This window comes from Ceratotherium simum, chromosome 19, assembly GCF_057802395.1.
Source record: "Ceratotherium simum simum isolate JZ-2026a chromosome 19, ASM5780239v1, whole genome shotgun sequence".
Taxonomy (NCBI): domain Eukaryota; kingdom Metazoa; phylum Chordata; class Mammalia; order Perissodactyla; family Rhinocerotidae; genus Ceratotherium; species Ceratotherium simum.
The window spans coordinates 55,922,916-55,946,067 of record NC_141918.1 but is presented as its reverse complement, the minus strand read 5'-3'; the positions used below and the strand labels follow the sequence as shown (position 1 = coordinate 55,946,067).

General features: G+C 43.2%; 1 protein-coding gene across 1 annotated transcript; it reads left to right on the top strand.

Annotated features, from left to right (window-relative positions):
• The first annotated feature begins 51 nt into the window (after positions 1–51).
• IL22RA2 (interleukin 22 receptor subunit alpha 2) lies at positions 52–22,548 on the top strand. The gene is made up of 5 exons (XM_014781061.2): positions 52–309; positions 4,305–4,440; positions 7,037–7,215; positions 20,306–20,475; positions 21,437–22,548. The coding sequence occupies exons 1-5, from the start codon at positions 126–128 to the stop codon at positions 21,584–21,586; spliced, it is 819 nt and encodes a 272-aa protein (XP_014636547.2). The 5' UTR covers positions 52–125; the 3' UTR covers positions 21,587–22,548.
• The last annotated feature ends 604 nt before the right edge of the window (positions 22,549–23,152 follow it).

Below are 23,152 nucleotides of genomic sequence, written 5' to 3'. Positions count from 1 at the left end.
AAAGCCCCAGTCCCAACAAAAACAAACTTCCACATCAGAGTCACTAAGAGCAAATGTTATTTGAAGTGATCCTTACGCTTTTCTAATTCCTCTAAAATAATAAAATAATATAATGTATTAGCAAAATGAGATTCAGCTGCTTCAAGGAACTGTGGTTGAACCCAGGAGGGAGTGTGCAGCGTGAGGACCCCAGCTTCCTCTTCTGTCATTGCGGGGAACCCCAGTTGTCCGGCAGTCACAGCACAGCCATGACACCCCAACACTGTTTTCTAGGCTTCCTCGTCAGTGTCTCCCTGACTCAAGTGGTCGGTAAGTGCTGCTTTTCTTTTAATTGCTCACAGCTTTGTCATCTGAGCCTGCTCCAGGGACTGTCAGAAATGGCAATGGCGCTTCTCTGGGCTTTGTAAAAATTTCAGTATCTTTTGTGACACAATGGTCAGAGCAGACCTGTGGGCAGTTTCTATCTGCAGCCTGAATAACTCCACGGGACTTAATGAGCTGCTACTAAAGAGGAGGCACTCTAGTGGGGGCAGAAAACTCCAACCACGGCAGAGGTACATCCATCTCTCCATCTCCTGAGTGTTTCTTTTGCCTTCCTGGGACACGATAGCATAGCGGTTGCCAGCGCAGGCTCCTAAGCCACGCTGAGTCTGGATTTCAACTCTGCTGTTTATTATCTAGGGACCGTGGGCAATTGACTTAACCTGGTGCCTCAATTTCTTCATCTGCAGAATGGGGATTGTAGGTCACTTGAGGATTAAATGAGTTAATATATGCCAAGTCTTAGGGCAGTGCCTGGCACAGAATAGAGATCGTAAACATGTGAGAATCTGCTGTTGATGTTCACTGAGAACTTTTCAGAGCACAGAGCATCTTATCACCCCACCACACCTCTGAACAAGGCCTTAGAACCCCTAGTTAACAGAGGGTTACCTTAGTGTAAGGGGTTCAAGTAACTTTCCCAAGACTGGACAGGCGCCCAGTGACTGATAATACAAAACAATTCAAGCCTCTGTCCCCCAGAAAGGTGTGGATTTGAGAAGGTGATACCAAGGTGATACCAAGGACTCAATTAGCAAAACATGGTGGGAAGTCAAGAGCTACAAATGGTCCTGGCTCCGCGTCTTACAGGCCTGTAACCTTGGGCAAGATATGCAGTGTCCTCAAGCCTCAGTTTCCCCATCTGTAAAGTGTACTAATAAAAATACCTACCCTATCGGTGGTTGTGAGAATGAAGCAAGATGGAAAGCCTTGGGCACAGTTCCTGATATATGTTTAATGCTCTTATATGTCCAATGATCAATGAATGCCAGCCAGGGGAGGAGGAGGAAGAGGGAAAGAAGGAGGAGGAGGAACAGCATCCTTCAGCCTCTCATTGCTCTGCTCCTCCATGAGCTCCTCTCCCCCAGGCTAGGCTCTTGGTTTTCTGTGGGACATGAGAGGTAGGCTCTAGGTCAGACTGCCTGCGTGAGAAATCTGCTTCACGATCTGCTGCTGCGCGAGTTCCTCCACCTGTCCAAGGCTTGGTTTTTTAGTCGGAAAAAGGAAGATGACAATAGCACCTTGGCAACAGAAGAGCTGGGCAGATTGACTGAGTCAATGAGGGTGAAGCCCCTCTGTGTCTGGAACAGTCATTTGCTGTTATTGTTGATGCGGGTAGCAGGGGTGGTGTCACAGAAGTGAGAGAAGAAATGCACAGACAGATGAGACAAGGGGCACTGAGCCATCGATCTTCAGGGTAAAGTCAACTCTGAGCAGGGTCTCCAGGAAACTGTGCCTGTCATATCCTGAAAACTTCTGGAATTTTTATGTCCTAAATATGATTGATTAGGTAGTGATTTGGTGAGCAGAATCAGTGGTGGCATAGACTCTGTGGGGGAAGAGGGAGAATCCCCCTCTGCCCTTTCCTTTAAGGTCCTTATGGCTGGCCAAATAATTAACAAGACAGGTTAACAGGAGAAAATAATACCAAGTTTAATAACATGTATACGTGGGAGAAACCAGGGACACTGAGTTGCTCAACACAATAGCAGAGATTCTCATCTTAAATACCATCTTCAACTAAAGACAAAGGAGGATGTTGGGAGTGGGGGAGTCAGTTACAGGAGATTACCACTAAAGCACAGTAAACAAGAGTAAGGTTATTATGCAGATTTAAGGCCTCACCTTCCACATTGATAAGTTTCTAGAAATGAGGTCATCTCCCGTCTTCCCAATACAGAGAGGGAGATACCTTTACAAATGGAGAATTCCCATATAAATGTAAATGTTTGTCTGGCAACTCCTTGCAGGGCCATCCAGAGAATGTGGCCAGAGAGACAGAATTTTTGATAAGACGGGCTTGTTGGTGCCTGTCCTATTGTAACATCTATTTTACATTATATTACAGCCATCAGATAGTAACTCCTTCCTGGAACAGATCTTCTACGTCAAATTCTTTAGGCAGTTAGTGGGGGAGGTCAAATGTCTGTCAGAGAAAACAATCAAGGTAAAGAGATATATTTCAGGGTGGCCAAATCTTGATCTCCCACAACTCTTTCCAAGTACACTCCCCATTTGATGCACTGGAGGAGATCCAAAACATAAAACAAAAAACAAATAACAGTATTAACATTATTTTGTTGGTATAAATAAATACCTAAGGCAACAGCCCTGTTCATTAGAACATAACAAATCTGGAATGTTCAGAGCTGAGATCATGGGCCTAGGAGTCTTTTCTTCCAGCTTAACAATACTTGAGCAAAGATTTGAAGGAGATGAAGAGATGAGGCATGTGGAAATCCAGGGAAGAATATTCCAGGGAAAGGGAAGGGCCAGTGCAGAGACCCTCAGGTGGGACCACCCCCAGCACGGTGGAGCAGGAAAGGAGACCACTCTGGAGAAGCCAGGAGGAGGTGCAGAAGATGAGGTCAGGGAAGAGATAGAGGGTGGGCTTCCTGCCTCCCCCTTCCGCCCAGCTTCCCATGTCTCCTCAGAAACTTCAGGCCTGTCAGGAGGCGAGGCTTTACCTCTGCCCATCTTGGGTTTTCAGCTGGGACGCTTTAACAAAAAGGCAGATTAACAAGAGAAAAACAAACAGTTTATTAACTCATGCAGCTCACACCGCGAGGGAGAAACCTAAACCAAGAGTAACTCCAAGTGGCGGCCTGGAATTCCAGCTTAGATAGCACCTTGACAAAGAGCAATACATCTGTAGAGACACAGCAGGACAAAGGGAAGCAGTTCTAGGCTTCCAAGGGCAGCCAACTGTGGGAAGTGAATACATGGGAGGAAGCGAATGGAGGAAGGTTTGTGTGCAGACTCCTCTGGTGCTGATAAGAGTCTGTCTCCGGTAAAAGGAGAATTTACATCCTGCCTTTAGGCAGAAACGGGGGAGGGTAGAGAGAGCTTTTCCTGCTGCTTCTTAATTGCCTGCAGCTCAAAATAGCTTTTCTGTCACAGCGGTATATTTTGGGGTGACATTTTATGGTTTCCTTCAGAATGTAGAATAAAATTTTGTCAAAGTTCTCCAGCCTCCACATGACTAAGTGCAGGTGAGACTGGGCCACCCGTGTCGCATGGTTTGAGGAAGAAAGCACAAGGCATGCCGGTGTGAAAGTGCCCCCTTTCCCACCATGATTACTGTCTGGACTCTCAGCAACACCAGCCCCACGGCAGGGTCTTGGGCGGTCTCCCTCCACAGCGTGGACCAGGGCACCTGAGCAATCGTGGGGGGGTTGGAGCCAGGGCACCAGCAAGTGAGTGCGGCCATTCAGGAGTGGGACAGCTGGGACAAAGCCAGGTCAGCCGGGAGAGGTGGAAGACGTGAGGCAGGACTCAGAGATGGAGTGAGAGCCTGGGAACCGGGGAAAGCCCACCGAGTGTGGGGCTGAGGTCCTGGAGCCAAAAGTGATCCCAGGTAAAAATCTGCTTCCAAGTTATTGGTCATCCGGGCCTCCTGGGAAGGTGGGCGAGCGGCCGTGGTGTGACCCTTTCGTCACAGTGGTTGCGTTCCATCACCGCTGGGGAAGGGACCAAGGACAACATTTTTTCACTGCTGTTTACTTCCCCTGCAGCCTGAGAAAGGGGCAGGAGGATATCACTTATGTTTTTTAGTCCAGAACACAGTTGTTCTGAAATTTTAGCGGGCATCAAAGTCATTATGTTTAAGAATCAAAATGTTGATTCCTGGGCTCCACATCCCCCATCTGCACTACAGCAACCACTGAGGGGGTCCTGATGCAGGTGTTAACATTGAAAACTACTGCTAATGACGATGACGCTCGCATCAGAACTCAGTGCTTCTCATTCTCTTATCGTTGTAGGAGCTCAGCCAGCCCCGGCGTCTCTAAGGCCTCAGAGGGTACATTTCCAGTCCCACAATTTTCACAACGTCTTGCACTGGCGCCCTGGGCGGGCTTGTACCGGCAACAGCAGTCTCTATTTTGTGCAGTATAAAATGTAAGTGATTTGAGTTTCCTCCAGCTGACAGAGGTGGCCACTGGGGCAACGTGTTCTGGAATGCAACGGAGTGTTAGGATCTGAGATTTTTTCAAAAGTTTCAGAGGGGTTGAGAAGAACAGAGGTAGGGACAGAAGTGTCTTGTCTCCCCTGAAGGCTGCCTAGTGACACAAAATGCACGATGACATGCAGGCTGCTAGGGACACACTTCATCCCTCGGAGACCCACTGAGACCTCACAAGCACAGCCTTTGGCTCCACGCAGAGCCTGGCATGTGGGGGCTCTCAATACACATTTGCTGAGTGAACGTTGGAAGCGACTTGTTTAGCACATAGTAGGGACTCAAGTTGACACTACTGATAGCTTGAGAAAGAAATTGTGGGACACATGGAGGTCAGTGTGTAAAACACATTTTTAATTTAAAAGTCTTTTTTAAGAGTTGGCTTACTATTTAGAAAATTCTTTTCAAAATTAGAGGCTCCCGTAAAGCTGGACACAAATGAGAATGTGCTGCCTCTCGTTCCTCTCGAGTGACCTTCAGGCTAGTTCTGGAGGATGGTTGCCAAGGCTCAGATATAACCAACTCCTTCCCTGGATGGAGGCCTGGAAACAGAAGCTCCTGATACGCAAATGGCAGGTTTTCCCACTTACACATTTCCCGGGGATTTTGAGGCTCTTTCTCCTTTTACACAGTTCGAAATGCTGGCTAAGCCTGAGGCAGGAGATATTACAGTTTAGCTTTCACGGTTTTTCATTAGAAATTCAGAAAATCAGATGCAGACCAAAATAGCAATTTTTATTTCATAACTTCATCCATATCTCTCCAGCGAGGTGGTAGGTCCAGGGTCAGATTTTCCCATTCATTAACCTCTTGCTGACTTCAGCAGGACCGGCCCCAGAAGTTTCTCAGTCTTTAATTGCCACTGCTTTTCTCAATATATTTTGTGTAGCAACTCTAAAAGTTACAAATCTTCACAAGAAAGATTTCTCCATTCTCCACACAGATTTGTGCACAGTTGGAGATGTTTCCAGCACGTGGGTGATAGGGTTGGCGCCCCTTTTATATTTCCCTCTTAGGCAGCGTAAATAGGTCCAAAGTGGGCCTATTTGTGGTCCAACATAAAAGTGGATTAGAAGTTGTTTTACCATGAAACTAATGAAGATTAAACTTCAGGAAGAATTTCATACTTGTAATTCTTTTTCTTACAGAGGGCCTCCAGACTGGTATAAAATTCAGAACTCCTGGGTCTATTCCAGTCTAGATGGTATTTTCAACAGCACAAGGCAGAATCGTATTTTTGAAATCTTTCACTTTGGTTCTACCCAGTTTGCATGGGTCTATTGTGAATATCTTTCCCACTTGGGATAGGACGAAAAACAACGTATCACATTAAAAGAGAAGCCAGTGGGGCCGGCCCCGTGGCTTAGCGGTTAAGTGCACGCACTCTGCTACTGGCGGCCCGGGTTCAGATCCCAGACTCGCACCAACGCACCGCTTCTCCGGCCATGCTGAGGTCATGTCCCACATACAGCAACTAGAAGGCTGCACAACTATGACATACATCTACTGGGGCTTTGGGGAAAAAAAGGGAAAAAAAAGGAGGAGGATTGGCAATAGATGTTAGCTCAGGGCTGATCTCCCTCACAAAAAATATAATAAAAAAATAAATAAGAAAAAGAGAAGCCAGTCATAGCTAAATTCAGCTAGCAAAGACAGTGTCTCATCAATAAATAACAATTAAAAAACATTAAATTGTCCTCAATATACGTTGTTTGTTCTGCTTTAATGGTAACTTGTGATATAATGAAACTGCTCTCATCACACAGTTTTCAGAGTACAGACACCAGCAATATCCCTCATTATACGCCTAGAAAGCCATGTTTCAAGTCCTTCAACAAATATTTTGGAAGCCTTTCTCCCAGCCTCTAATTCCTGCTGTTGCCACCATCATCTTATTGCATTTTCTGAAGCGTTAATCTTCCCTTTTGCTGTCACACCATCCCATTGCCTTAGACCGGATCATCTATCTGCCTCTTTGCCAAACTACCTTCTTGATGGGTTCTCTTCCTCCCTCCCAGCCCCTCATTACAGGAGTCCTTATAAAGCCGTCACTACAACCCCCGCTCCTTTCAATGAAGAGCTTGAACAGATGTGTTGAGCAAGCTTCACCTGAGATGAAAAGCGGTAGCAACTTCTCAGAATCAGCCACATTACTCAACAGCAAGCTGATGATGAGAAGTGAAGAAAACCACAAAAGGGTGAAACCTCAGAGACATCATGGATGTGGAGAGATAGCACTCAAAAACGGAAGACGGTCCAATCACCAAAAGAAAAACTCCACTGAGTATTAAAAACCAAAAACTCTGAGGCGGTGACACAGAAGGTGTCAGGCTTGAGTTTATCTTTCAGCAAGATGGCACTTTGGTTAAGAAGAAGTTGTTTTTAAAGACAATGAGGAGTAGCCATAAGCTTTCACAGTGGTACTGATGTTGGAGGAGAAATTTCAACCAGTCTGAAAAATTAATAAACTGAAAAACTGAAGTCTCCTTCTGCGAAAAAAAAGAAACTCAGCTCTTTGTCTTTTCCCTTCTGTAGGTATGGACAGAGACAATGGAACAATAAGGCGGACTGCTGGGGCATTCAAGAATTCTTCTGTGACCTAACCAACGAAACGTCAGACATACAGGAGCCTTACTACGGGCGGGTGAGGACGGCCTGGGCTGGGATCCTCTCCGGCTGGACCATGACGCAGCGGTTCATGCCCTGGTGGGAAAGTGAGTGCTGTGAGCTTCTTTGGTTCTCCTTCCTGCGCTGGCACTGCCCTCCGAGAGTGGGGCAGGCTGCCAGGCCCGGGGCCTCGCAGAGGTCCACACCCTCATCTCATTTGATCTAGTTCTCGGAACAGCTCGAGAAGGTGGTTTTCCCCACCCTCACTTCACAGCCCAGGGAATCGAGGCACGGAGACTCCAGCCGTTGTCCAGGCCTCAGAGGCTGCATAACCCAGGTCAGGATTCAAATTCTGCTGCGTCTGACTGCAGAGCCACAGCGCCCCCCGCCAGGTTGTTCTCTCCTAGAAGAAAGAAGTATTTTTAGATAGCAGAAAAGGAGTCACATTGCCCTAGTCCCTTCCTAAGCATGAGGATTAAGTTCCTGAAAATACTCATTAGAAGAATTTTCTGTTCTGAAAATTAAGACTTTTAGTCACCTCCCCAAAAGGGGAGACCAAAAGTGCTCTTGAATCCATTTCACAATGATGTATTTTCTTCTTCTAATTTAGTCATAATCCCAGAATAATATATTATAACTTAAAAGGTAAATTATAAGATAAGCTATTACCAACAGACCTTATAGAAAATAGTAGACAAAAGGGAAAGAGAAAAAACAAAGTATTTAATGTACACAGGCAAAGATATACATAACAAAACAAGAAAGAAAACATGGGTATTTACTGCAGTCCTCATAACAGTAACCAGTCACGGAGCTGTGGTTAGTGTTCACAACTTCTTCTCTCGTTATTAATTCAATGTTCAATTTCTTTCCAGCCTCCACCTCAGCTCTTCATTCTGGAGGAGTTTGAGTCCTTTTGGTCTTGCCGTTATTAGCTTGACATGATCTGAGGTTACTTTTGTCACTGAATCTAGGCGTTCTAGGGGGCACCCTGAGGATGCCAGGCATACCCCCGCCTGACCCCGCTCCCTTTCCCATCGACAGTCAGAACCAGTCGCCCTAGACCGCACAGGCCCTCATTGTCTCCTGTTGGTTGAATGGCACGAAGAGCTCCAAATGGTCAGGAGGCTCGACTCCCAATTCTTTGAAACCATTGTTGTCATAACCCAGAAGAGTTAGGGATCAAGTGTACGAGAAACAAACCATTTCTTGAGTCATTGACTATGACTCCACCTCCACTTCTTGTATCCTAGGCCAGTGAATTCTGTCTGTGGAAGACATAGCACCATTTACTGGTCACAAGATTAGAGCATATACCGATTCATGTACCACCTCACAGGGTGTTGTCTCTCAAACGGAGTTTTCAGTTATCCACTTTACCTTCCTATAAGGCCAGGGACTTCTGAGTGATGGGATATATAGTAAGGCCAAATATTCCTGTGGGTATGAGATTTTACTTCACTTCTTCCACATTAACTTAGTTCTCTTGTCATTAGCAATGTGTCTTGGGCTGCTGTACTCATGAAGAAGGCATTCACTACCCCCATGGTGGTCAGGGGGACTGCTGATTAGAGCATTGAAGCAGCAAAGACAAATCTATTACCAGAGGAGTGTCGGCTCCAGTGTCTCTCGTCCCCTCCCTACTGGAAGGGATAAAAAAATCTACCTTGGCCCTGTGGCGCAGCGGTTAAGTGCACGCGCTCCGCTTCGGCGGCCCAGGGTTTGCAGGTTCAGATCCCAGGGCGCACCGACGCACCACTTGTCAAGCCATGCTGTGGAGGCGTCCCATATAAAGTAGAGGAGGATGGGTACGGATGTTAGCCCAGGGCCAATCTTCCTCAGCAAAAAGAGGAGGATTGGCAATGGATGTTAGCTCAGGGCTAATCTTCCTCACACACACACACACACAAAAAAACCTACCTAAAATGAACTGTACTAGGGGTTCAGCATTCGTCCTCCTTACTGAGGAGTTGAACGCTCAGCAGTGTCCATCAGGCTTTGGCAAAGGGAAGTCCGTATTGTTGAGTCTACGTATAGCCTCCATCCCTTTCACACAGCCATTTCGTTCATGAGCCCATGGAGCAGGTGTGGGACACGGGGGAAAGCGGTTCTCACTGCCTCCACTTTTTTTTTTTTAAATAGCTATATCGAGATATAATTCACATCCCTTACAATCACCCATATAATGTGTACCATTCAGTGGTGTCTAGTATATTCACAGATATACACAACCGTCACCCACAGTCAATTAGAACATTCTCATCGCCTCAGAAAGAAACTCCACGCCCTTTGGCTCATCCTCCTCCTCGCTCACTCCTCCAGCCCCGCAGCCCTAGGCAACCTCCAGTCTACTTTCTGTCTCTGTAGTTTCCTGTTCTTGATGGTTCATATGTGTGGGATCATATAATACGTGATCCTCTGTGACTGGCTTCCTTCATTTCGCATAACGTGTTCAAGGTTCATCCACGTTGTAGCGTGTGTCAGCACTTCATTCGTTGTTGTGGCCACGTTGTCTGGATGGACCACATTTTGTTTCTCCATCCATCAGCTGATGGACATTTGAGTTGTTCTCACCTTTTGGCTATTATGAACGTGCTGCCGTAAACATTCATGTGCAAGTTTTTGTGTAGACATACGTTTTTATTTATTTCTCTTAGGTATATTTCTAGGAGTGGAATGGCTGGGTCACGTGGAGACTCTACGTCTAATCATTTGGGGAACTGCACACTGGTTTCCAAAGCAGCTGCACCGTTTCACATCCCATTAGCAGTGTACGAGTGTTCCCATTTCTCCACGTCCTCAGCAACACTCACCTGACTTGTTGATTACAGCTGTGCTCGTGGGTATGAAGTGGTATCTCGTGTGGTTTCGATTTGCATTTCCCTGATGATTAACAGTGTTGAGCATCTCTTCATGTCTTTGTTGGCCATTGTGTATATCCCTTTGAGAATTGTCTATTCAGATCCTTTGCCCATTTTTTTTGTGTGTGAGGAAGATCAGCCCTGAGCTAACATCTGATGCCAATCCTCCTCTTTTTGCTGAGGAAGACTGGCCCTGAGCTAACATCTGTGCCTATCTTCCTTCACTTTATATGGGATGCCGCCATAGCATGGCTTGATAAGTGGTGCGTCAGTCTGTGCCCAGGACCTGAACCTGCAAACCCCGGGCCACCAAACCGAAGCACACAAACTTAACTGCTAGGCCACCGGGCCAGCCCCCCTTTGCCCATTTTTAAAATTGGATTATTTGTCTTTTTAGTATTGAGTTGTAAGAATTCTTTGTAAATTATGGATACCAGTCCCTTATCAGATATATGATTTTCAAATATTTTCTCGCATTCTGTGGTTTGTCTTTTCACATTCTTGATGGTCATTTGAAGCACAAAAGGTTTTAACTTTGATGAAGTCCAATCTATCTATTTTTTTCTCTTGTTGCTCATGCTTTTGGTGGCGTATCTAAGAATCCTTTGCCAAATCCAAGGATATGAAGGTTTAAAACCCTAAGTTTTCTTCTAAGAGATTTATAGTTTTAGTTCTTACATTTAGGTCTTTGATCTGTTTTTAGTCCATTTTTGTATATAGTGTGAAGCAAGGTTCCAACCCCATCCTTTTGTATATGGCTATCCAGTTGTCCTGGCACCATTTGTTGAAAAGATAATTCTTTTCCTGTTGAATGATCTTGGCACCTTTGTTGAAAATCAGTTGACCATAGACCTGTGGGTTTATTTCTGGTTCCTCAATTCAGTTGCATTGATCTATATGTCTATCCTTGAGCCGGGACCACACTGTCTTGATTGCTGTTGCTTTGTAGTAAGTTTTGAGATTGGGGAGCATGAGTCCTCCTACTTTGTTCTTTTTTTTCAGGATTGTTTTGGCTATTCTGGGTCCCTTGGGATTCCATACCCACCTAGATTTTTGAGAGCTTCCTTTTGGTAGGTGGCTTTTGCCTTGCATTCACATGGACGCAGAAATACTTGGTTAGGGGTCTGTGTGTATACCTCTTCTCCAGACCTCTGCCAGCACCTGGGTGGTATATAATGCTGCAGCCATCCACTTCTGACCAGTGCCATCATGTCATGCAGAACCTTCTGGAAACCAGCTCCTTTTTTTTTCTTCCTAAGGTAACTGGTCGTAGGGAACTCCTCAAGAACCCATAATTATAGGGGAGGTAGAAGTAATAAGACAGTAGGTAAAGATGCACTGGGAAGATGGGCAACCTACTTTCACAAATTAGTTCGATGTTAAGACCTGCTAGAGGCTGGGCTCACATAACACTTTTCCACTTAATGCTGGCATATTTCTGTGCAATTTATGACTAGGTGTATCAGAGGACATCCAGGTCATAATAGGAAGCTCAGGTCCCATGGTTCCTTGATGTCCCAAGGTCAGGGGTTCAGTTTCTATCAGGGCCCAGTAAGAAGGAAGTCTGCGGTTTTTTCTCAAAGGAAATATAATTATTTGCTGAAGAGGGTATGACCTTGTTCCAAAAATCCAGGGGCCTGGAATTGCCACAGTCTCTACATAGCATTGTGGTCTGCCATAGATGTTTTGAAGACTGTTGGATCTTCTGGATCATAAAAGACAAGTGGTAGGGCTGCTTCTTGGCAACGTGGACCGGCTGAGAAGTGTGTCTCTTAGTTTGGGTTCCTCTCAAAGCTGAAAATCCCATGGGTTACTTTGCAGATGTGTAGCTCAACTAAATGTGGTATGTGTTCCCTCCAACGTTCATTGAGGCCCAACAAGCCCAGTGAAGCTTTCTTAGCAGTAGGGGATAGAAAGAGAAGCAATTTGTCTTTCACTTGAGAGGAAATGTCTCAATGAACCCCGAGGAAATTTAACTGCAGCATTCTGCTTCCATGTGTCTTACTAAAGCGTCTGCAGTGCATGGTCCTCTAGGCCACCAAGTACAATCAGTGTCGTGTGATCAATTTAGTGGGCCAACATGGTATACCATGGATCAAAGATCAAAGACTAGACTGTATGTGACAGAGAGCCAGGGTGTCAATGAAAGCCAAGTAAAAGGAAACTGTTCTGGTGCTTTCTAATTATTGGACCAAGGAAGGAGAAAAATCATTCTCCAAATCAATAGCTGTGTATCAGAGGCTGTGTTGATTGGCTCCAGAACAGAGACACCATACTGAATAGCAATTACACCATGGTCACCACCTGAGCACATTTACAATTATCCCTTTTATTATTCAAGATCCATCTTTTTTGGGGGGGGTTGGGTAGGGAGGCAGGTAAAATTCAAATAAATGAGTTAAATGGGGAAGTGCTACATCTCACTACCTCTGCGTCTTTCAAGGCATTTGGATGTACGAATCTCTGCAGTTTCCCCAAGGAGACAGTAGTACTTATTTTTTTTTTTTTTTGGCAAGAAAGATGAGCCCTGAGCTAACATCCGGTGCCAATGCTCCTCTGTTTTTTGCTGTGGAAGATTGGCCCTGGGCTAACATCCATGCCCATCTTCCTCTACTTTATATGTGGGACGCCTGCCACAGTGTGGCCCGATAAGCCATGCATAGGTCCATGCCCGGGATCTGAACCTGTGAACTGTGGGCCACCAAAGCAGAGTGCACAAACTTAACCACCACGCCACTAGGCCAGCCCAAGACAGTAGTACTTTTAATTTTCTGTTTTGTACAAAGGAGAAATTCCATTGGCTCTCTCTTGGGCTTTCATCGCATAACAACTTTCACACCACAGATCAGGGAACCAAAATGGAAATGGAGTCTGTCAGTTGTGTATATCTCATTGAGTTTGCTTTTATTACCTTACTGACTAGAATCCACGATGGCATTCTGAGTTGCCAAGGATTACTGTCAACTCAGAATTAGGGTCCATTGGCCAAAGTGTCTGTACTAACCTTTCTCGAGTTCACAATTACCCCTTGGGGAAGGATAAAGGAAGATGTAGCTTAAAACTCGTAGCATTGTTACCTCACTTGCCTTCCACATCTCACCCTAATGATCTAACTGGTGCAATGTCCAGTTAAATCCAAACTAACTGGATCATATCCAAAATGCTGGATGCAATGAAGGTTAGAAAAAGACATTTTGAGTTTTCCAACTTTCAACTAGCAGGAGAGTGGACTGGGAATTGAGCAAACCATCCATGGTATCCAGCACATTATTTCTTGGAATAACTTGAGATTCAAGCCCAGTACAATCTACCAACAATTCTCTAGTTAAGGAAAAGGAGATTGCACGAGTAAACTGGTATATACCAGTGAGGAGTGTATTTGCAGAGTAGTTAATTACTATGTTCAAGCTTAGAAATGGGGTCAAGTTCAAATTTATTCATCAAATGAAGTCTTCTCCAGTGTGATCCATTAGGCTAGGTGGTAAGATCAGCCAAAGACGTGAGCTGAGGTGAGGTAAGGCTTTGGCTCAATTCTATTTAAATTGAGGTAGTGTTGAGTTAAGAAGAGTTTGTGTTCTTTCTATACGACCATCCCCATTAAGAAAAAAAAGCTAAAAATGCCTCATGCCAGGACCTCTTAGCTAGAAGAGTAAGAAACCCAGTGCGTAAACAGTTGAAATTGGAGCTCCTCCTGCAGAGGCCTGCCCACTCAGCTGATCCTCACCCTCCAGCTCTGCCCTCTCCTGCCGGAGCCCCCGAGGCTTTCTGAAGAATGTGTTTTGAAAAACACTTTTCTAGGATATTAGGACAGTATGTTCCCTGAGTCTGTGATACGGGCCTAATGAGCCAACTGGATGCATTGACTCACTTGAGACCTGTTTCTGAGCAGCAGAGTGTTATTTTAGGTTCAGAAGTTCTGGGTCGTGGTATCTATCTAGAGACAAAGCAAGATAAAAACAAAAAGAAAGCTTCTTAAGTTAAAAGCAGCATTTGAGGCTCAATAAGATTTCAGCATTATCTAACCCGAGAATTTCTTGGATTAAAAATAGTTGTGGAGTTTTGGAGTAGGTCTGATTTTCTAATGGAGTGGGCTGAGGTCAGATTAAATAATTACCTTGCCTCTTTATTCATTCAGCAAGTATTTCTAAGGCGTGCACTAGGTTCCAGGCGTTACACCGGGTCCTACGGGGAAAACGGCAAGCACGGCAGACACAAAGAAGCCTCTTTCTTCAGAGTGCCTTCTGTTGATGAGGAAGACAGTCAGTAATATCGTAACCACACAAACAAACGTGAGATGACACCAACGGTACCAAAGGGTGCAAAAGAGCTGCCCAGCGCTGTGAGAGCCTAGTCAAGGGGGGGACCTGACAGGGACATCTGGAAAAGCATCTCGGGGAAACGACACTGGAGCTGATGTCTAAAGAAGAGTAGAGGTTAACGGGGCACAGAGGGTGGTGCATCCCAGGCCGGAGGAAGCAGGGCAGATGCCAGAGCCTGAATGAGCGGCGTGGTGAAGAAGGGCAGGCAGGAGGGAGTGTGAGGTGAGGTGCCACTGGAGCGGGGCAGGAATGAGAACTGTCTGTGAAGGAGTTATGACTTCCTCCAGGAAAATCAGGGGGCCACATGATCAGGTTTGTGTAAAGATTACTTTGGCTATAATTGGGGGTGCAGCTCAGAAAAAGAACAGTGTGGATACAGGTAAGTGAGGTAGCAGGTTCCTGTCATAGTCTAAAGGAGACAGGACTTGGCTTGAATCAGGATAATGAAAAGGGCTGTAGAAAATTGGTCTCTGGAGAGACATATGCTAGGAAGGATTGGCAGGACTGGGTGATAGGTTGGACATAGTGGTAAGGCAGAAGGATGTGTCAAAGACGACCTTTAAATTTCTGGCTTGCATAACCAGATCAGTCACTGAGATGTTTTTGATGGGGTTTGATGGAAAAAGCCCAGTTTGATGGGGTGCAGGGTAATTGAGATCATGAGCTCAGTTTTGAATATATTGAGTTTAAGGTGCTTTTCAGACATCCAAGGGAAATGGCTATACAGATCTAGGACTCTATCAGAGACAAATTTTTGAGTCATTTGCATATAGTACAATGGACATTGATAGAATTACTTGGGAAGCGAGTGTTGACTGAGAGGGAGTGTTGAGTAAGACCAGGTATTGAGGGAATCCCAACAAAAGATGCCTGAGTAGCGAAGATATATCCTAAAAGGAGACTGATAAGAAATAGCCAAAGAGAGAGGAGAAAGTCAGTGGACTGTTATAATCATGAACGCCATGGGAAGAGGATATTTCGAGGAGAGAGCAGTCATTGAGTTAAATGGTCAAGTAACCTTAAACTGGCCATTGTAACACAATCACAGTCTGCTGACTGGGTCAGGAATGGTCACTCAGTTACAAAGCCCAGCGTCATAGGCCACACACCAGGCCCCCTGTGATGACTGCGGCCAGACCCACTGGTGTTTCTGGGCCATGCACTTCACCTGTAGTCAGGATCAAGTATCACATTAAACAATCAAAATCTAAGGTAATGGATTCATACATTCAGAGGATAGGTTCTGTATGCATATGATAAAAGAAATTCTTCAATAATCGTAGCTTGGGCCAGAAAAGGCAAATACTAGTCAGTTTAAATATAAATATTTTAGTGGAAAAAAATATGCAACAGTATTTAATCTTGCCAGTATTTATCTTCAACTAATTTCTACCAATTGAACTAAGTCTAAACACTGAGTCACACAAAAGAAAGACTGGGTTTTTGTTTTTTCTCTTTTCCTTTCTTTTCTTTTCTTTTGGTGCTAAATACATGACAAGCATGTTAGAAGTATGTTTTTTTTAATCGAAGAGAAAATTAATCGTACCTCATACTAGCCTACAAAACTGATTATTCTTCTCAACTTGCAAGTGATAGGCAAGAGGTCTGTGGCCACCAGAATTCGGAGCACAAGAAGAACAAACAGGATTAAATATCAACCACTTTGCAGGATTAAAGTGTAAACAAATGGCTTCTTCTTCATGCCATTAGGCTAAATTTCCAACATAGCTGAAAAGTGAATTAACAACTTTGGTTCCAGATTAAATAGCAGGAGATTGAGGGGGGAGGGACCCTCCTCCTCCAAAACACTTAGAAATTCTGGATAAAATATAACACATTCTTTTAAGTCTACAGAGCAGCATGAAAGAAAGTAAAGGAAATTTCCAGGGGCCCAAACAAAGTAGCTGGAAACCAGAGGGAACCAGAGGGGAATGGAGTGAAGTTCTGCTGCCCCGAGGGCGTTGGCCGACTTGGTAACTAGATCCCGGCTGGTAACAGCCATTCCTGGGGCAGAAGACAAAGTTGTGCCAGCACAAGCTACAACCAGTACCCCAGAAAGTCTTGGATCCTCAAAGGGCTACACTCTCAATAAAAGAGCAGATTCGGAAAAACCCTTCCATGCACGAAAGATAGAAAACGAAGAAGAGAGTATGTTTCATTCTCAGCTCTGTTAGAAATCAAGGGTTTCCTAAATTCATGAAGGCTTGAGATTCTAATATACGTGACTTTTGTGTTTCTGAAAACACCAACTTGGGGTTGTACCGGGTTGATGGTGCCACAGGACACCTTGCAGAAGCAAAGCCCAGTCCTTAAACCAGAGTTCAGAAGCAACACAACACATATATAGTCCTTTGATCCATGTCCACGGTGCAGTTCAGTAACTCCAGTCTTTTTAATAAATGAGCCTGGATCAATTGGGAAAACAATAAATCTTGGCCCCCTGCATCACCCATTTACAAAATCAAGTCTGGCTGGATGAAAACAATAAAACTTGGCAACTACATCCTATGGGCCAAGTTTGACCTGCTTCTGTTTTTATAAATAAAATTTTATCGGAACATAGCCACGCCCATTCATTCACATTTTGTCTATGACTACTTTCCACAATGGAAAAGTCAAGTAGTCACAACAAAGACATATATGGCCCACAGAGCCTAAAATATTTATTATCTGGCCCTTTGCAGAAAATACTTGCTGTCTGCTCTTCTATAACAACATGGGAGGATATTTTCATGACTTTGGGGTGGTCAGATTCTCAAAAGTACTAATGATGAAGGAAATAACTGATGAATTGGACTACAATAAAATTAAGAACTTCCATTTATCAAAATATACCATTAAAATGATGAAAATGCAAGCCACAGAGAGAATATATTTATAACGCATGTACTTGATAAAGGACCATGTCCAGAATGTATGAAGAACTCTTACAAATCAATAATAAGACAAGATAACCAATTAAAAAATGGCCAAAGACTTGGGGACAGGCTCTTTGCAAAAGAGGATATCCAATAGCCAACAAATGTATGAAATTCCATCAGGGAATGCAAATTAAAAACATAATCAATTGGTACCACACACCTACCAGAATGGCTAGAAATAAAATTTTCAAAAATAATAATGCCAAGTGTTAGAATATGAAAAATGGGAGCTTTCATATACTGCTGAAGGGAATATAAATTGGTATATCCACCACGGAAAACTGGCAAGATCTATAAAAGCTAAATCTGTATAAAGTCTCTCACCCAACAATTCCACTCTTAGTTGTATTCCCAAGAAAATGCATGTTTCCTAAGTTATATGTACAAGAATCCCATGGCAACTGCACTTATAGTATCCAAAAACTAGAAACAACCTAAAAGTCTGTGAATAACACAATGGATAAATTCTGATATTCACACAATTCAATACCACACAGCAGGGCCAGCCCCGGTGGCCCGGTGGTTGATTTTGGTGCACTCCGCTTCAGCGGCCTAGGTTTGGTTCGTCTGTCAGTGGCCATGCTGTGGCAGCGGCTCATGTACAACAAGAGGAAGATTGGCAGTGGATGTTAGCTCAAAGTGAATCTTCCTCAGCAAAAAATAAGGAAAAAAAAATACCACACAACAATCAAAAGAACAAACTATTGATACATACAACAACATGGATGAACACACACACACACACACACACACACACACACATATATTAGTTTGCTGAGAAAACCTTCGCAGAACACCACAGACTGGGGACTTAAACAACAGAAATTTATTTTCCCACCACTCTGGACGCTGGAAGTCCAAGATCAAGGTGTTGGCAGGTTTGGTTTCTTCTGAGGCCATTCTTCTTGGGTTGTACATGGCCACCTTCTTGCTGTGCCCTCACATGGTCGTCCCTCTGTGCTTACACGTGTCTGTAGGCTTCACCAGTCATATTGGATTAGGGCCACCCCTACCACCTAGATGTCTTCGTTTTACCTTAAGTGCTTCTTTAAAGGCCCTTTCTCTAAATACCATCATATTCTGAGGTGCTGGGGGTTAGGACTTCAACCTATGAATTTGCAGCGGACACAATTCAGCCCATAATTATATATATAAATAAAAGTGAAGGAGTGAAAGTCACACGAAAAAAACGTATATTGTATGATTCCAAAAACTAGTGTACAGTCATGCACTGAACAAAGACGTTTCAGTCAACAACAGACCAAATATACAATGGCGGTCCCATAAGATTAGTACCAAAGGGCCTAGGTGTGTAGTAGGCTACACCATCTAGGTTTGTGTAAGCACCCCCTATGATGTTCAGACAGTGATGAAATCACCTGATGATGCATTTCTTAGAATGCATCCCTGTCATTAAGCAATGCATGACTGTACATGGCAGTAGAAGTCGGGACAATTGTGGTTATATTCTGGGGTGAAGTAACGGGAGGAAACAGGAGGTTTCTGGGGTGCTAGTAATGTCCTGTCTCTTGATCTGGGTGGCAGCTATACGTGAGTGGTTATTCGTAAGGATTTGTTGAGCCATAGCCTTGTGATTTATTTATTTATCTGTATTTATCTTATAGGTCAATAAAAAGTTTGTTTAAAACTTAAAAATTCAAACAAAAGTAACAAAAAAGAAAGTACCAACTTGAAACGTGCTCACGACAAAAACACAAGGATGCGGATCAACACAAGCAAGTTTGGAAGAAACAAACACTGACCTGACCAGCACATCAAGTATTTGTAATATTGGAAGCAGATAATAAGATAAATAAGTTTAAAGATGTAACGGGGGGGCTGGCCCCGTGGTGTGGCGGTTAAGTGCACGTGCTCCGCTGTGGTGGCCCAGGTTCAGATCCCGGGCACGCACCGACGCACCTGTCAGGCCACGCTGTGGCGGCGTCCCACATAAAGGGGAGGAAGATGGGCACAGATGTTAGCCCAGGGCCGGTCTTCCTCAGCAAAAAGAGGAGGATTGGCAGATGTTAGCACAGGGCTGATCTTCCTCACCAAAAAAAAACAACAACAACAAAAAAACAAAAAAAAGATGTAACAGAGGAAATAAAAACATAATCAAAGGACAACATATTACTTTTTAAGACCAGATAGATTGAAAAAGCCTCGAATAGAGCTCATAGAAATTAAAAAAAATACAATCATTGAAATAAAAAAATTGAATTTGGGGGCTAAGGATCAGTTTAGACCTGACTGAATAGTAAATTGCTGGACTGGAAGACAGGTCTGAATAAACCACTCAGAACACTCTGCTGAGAAAAAGGTGGAAAATGAAAGAGAAGTTGAGACATGGAGAATCAAATAAGAAATTCTAACAGATGTTGAATTGAAATTCCAGAAGAAAGGCACATCTATCTATCTATCATCTATCTATCTGAGAATGGCTAATTTTCAAGAATTATAAAAGATCCAAATCTACAAACTGAAAATATACAATGAATACCAAACAAGAACACAACAGAATCCATTAGAAAATTAAATCCACCTAGAATTACTATAGTTAATCTGGGGAAAATTAAACTGACTATTAATTTATCTAATTTTCTTTCCTAGTTAATAATGATCTGGTTATTGATACCAAAATCCACAAACAAAAAATTCCCTCTTTTGATCCTTCCCATGCTGTTCCATAGCATATAACATAATACTGTTAAATTAATTTTATAGCAACAAACCTTCAAACAGCTTGAAAGCTGCTTTGAAATCTTACATCTTTAAGGACCTACAAAATATTGACCTTACTCTAAGATCTCACCTGAATAATTTTTTAGACTTTGTTTTCCAGAACAATCACTGTGGGCTGTGGAAACGATGATAAAAGTCCTCTTAAAGCTGAAACAGAATCTATCAGTCTTCGCAAATAGAAAATTATCTTGAAAGAAACTTCTCAGATATTTATATTTTAGGTGTCAGCAGTATCTTTTCACAATAATTTTTGCCAGATCTCTGAATTTAACAATGACTTGTTATTATGCATGTGTCCATGTGAAATATTACATTTTTTGAATGAATTGTCAAAATTTCCTATTCTTTCTCCAGCAAAAATAGATCCTCCAGTCATGAATATAATCCAAGTAAATGGATCTTTGTTGGTGATTCTCCATGCTCCAAATTTACCACACAGAGATCAAAAAGGAGAAAATGTATCAATGGAAGATTACTATGAGCTAGTATATCGGGTCTTTATAATTAACAATTCACTAGAAAAGGTAAGTTCAGATGGATAGATGTTTGGTATGTTTTCCTTTTGTTCACTGAAGTAATATTTTAGCCATAAAATATGTCCTCTCTCTTGCTACTCTATCCTGTCTTTATCTTGTTTCAGTTCCCGCTCACTTCCCCCTCACTGAAAAACAACCAGTGCTGGCATCTCCATCAGAGCTTGTGTGTGTGTGTGTGTGTGTGTGTGTCTTTGCACCTTTCAGTCACTCAGTTTATCTCCACTTGATCTTCCCTGCTTATCCAGAGATTGGTATTAACGACATTTAAGTCCGTCTGATGGCCATAATATGCACTTTCATGGCCTTTGCACACCCTCTTTGAAGCAGCCTTTGGATCACATCATCATACTCGTGTGCCGGCTTTGCTGTGATGTTCTTCGCCACCATCAGTGCCTTAGTCTTAGTTTGGTGGTTAGTCGAATGTTCCTTCTTTGGTGTCCATCTCAGACAGGGTTCCTTCGGTTGTAAGGAACAGAAACAGTCAAACTCGTTCAAATAGGAAAGTGGAGGAGAAGGAGGAGTTTTATTAGGAAATAAGCAATCTTACGGGCAGCCAGAGCAGGAAAGAAAGTGCTGCCAGGGTTTGTAACCACTGGGAAGGAGCAATGGAGCAGCGAGTCTTCAAGACTCCCACTCTGTCTCCCTGGGGTCACGTGTTGCACGCCCACAATTGTCTCCAAATCTCCTCCCTTCTCCTCACTGCACAGTTCACATTCTTGACGAAGAGACTCTGACCACCGGGTCAATCCATCAGCGCCCTCATGTAGCACCTACACAGCCACTTGACCTGTCTCTTTATCAGGCTGGAGAAGGAGGCAGAGTCTGGGAAGAAACCCTACAGCCCATCGACTACTGTGACCTTGAATAACTTATTAATTTTATCAAAAATAGAGCAAATCAGTGACTTCCTGAAAACCATGTATCGTCTCTTTTCTTTCCTCGTGTTTAGGAGCGAAAGGTGTATGAAGGCGCTCACAGGGTTGTTGAGATTGAAGCTCTCACACCTCATGCTGTTTACTGCATAGTGGCTGAAATCTACCAGCCCATGTTAGACAGAAGGAGTCAGAGGAGTGGAGAGAGATGTGTGGACATTCCCTGAAGTGTGTGGTGTGCTCGTGGTGTGGACATCCAAAGCTCTCTGACATGAGATGGCTCATGTTTGCAGGATCTCACTGAAGATGGTTTTACATTTTCTTAAAGCAATGCTCACCATTACACTCTGGGGCTGCTTCACTCATCCATTCTTTCTTCCTTTAGATGTTATTTGTAAACTAAATTTAAGCAACATACCCTCCCTCAAAAAAAATTAGAATTTAAAGAAGAAGCAGAAAATAAAGGACTCGATGAAATACGGAACTTTATTTCTGAATGTAACACCCCTAACAACCATCTCCATTCTTCTGACAGCTAAATAAAAATTTGAGAACCAAGGAATAGTGGGCATTTAACAAAATGTAGTTGAATTAATTTTTTAAAAATAGCATTCCAAACAAGCAATCCTTTTTCACTCTCTGTTGAGACAGTTAACTTAACTTAGATATACCAACCTTTACATGAATGGAATTTTTACATGAATGAAAAATTTCCTGTATACTTCTATTTTATATGACTATACTTTTTCATACATTTATTTTCTATTGTAAAGTATTTCTGCTTAATGAACCAATATTTTCTTTTAAATGCTATTCTTTGTAAATAAGAATGGTATTTGACAAAAAGCTCTCATGATCTCTGGATTAATATCTAGATTGAGATGATCAACAATAATGTCTAAATTCCAAAGGATGCCCACTCAATACAATGTCCCTCATTTAACACATACTCAAATTAAGGTTTTCTTTTCTGTGTTTGTATTTGTTTTGTTTTGTTCTTTAATATTGCACTAGAAGAATTTATCCTTCTTCTCAAAATCAGGTATAATATTTTTTAGCAACAAAGTAAAAAAGAAACCTTAACTCCCATTTATACCACCCTCACTACTCAACCCTCCTGGCAGAGGGTCCCTTGGCGGTGGCCCCTTTCTAGTCTATATACACAAGGATCTTAGGAGTGGCAGCGTTGGGGGGGATGTGGGGGATGGCTATGGACCAGGTAGAGAAGTTGGCTTGAAACTGAAAGCATGCAGTGGGTGGTGGGTTCATGTGGGAGGGGGGCTGGTGCTCACGGAGATTCTAGGGCCAGTTGAAGCCCACTGACAACCTCCCTAAGCACACTGGGCTTAGTCTCGTGTGTGTATTTACAGTTGTCTTTCTTGTGAAGAGGTATATATCGGAGAAAAGTTGTACAATTCCTCTTGGAAATTGCTCCAAAATGTGATAAAAATACACTAAGTGCTTCTGGTTATCTAAAATTACATGCAATAATTAATGGATTAAAAATTATCCTGAAATGCACGGAGGAAGAGAGTCAGAGACAGAGCAGGAGGTAGAGAACTGGTTTCATTGCCTTCCCACACGGCCAGAAAAAAGTCAATTTAAGCATAGATCTAGAGACAAAAAATTACTTTAATCTATGTTTTTGAATTATGCTTTCTTTTCCCTTTTGCTTACTATCTTTTTTACCTTTCGTCCTTTTGAGGCAGCATTAAGAGCAATGGGATGGGTGGGAAGCAAGGATTGTGTGCAGCCAACAGCATTTAAGTTTATGAAATTCAATAGTCCTGAAG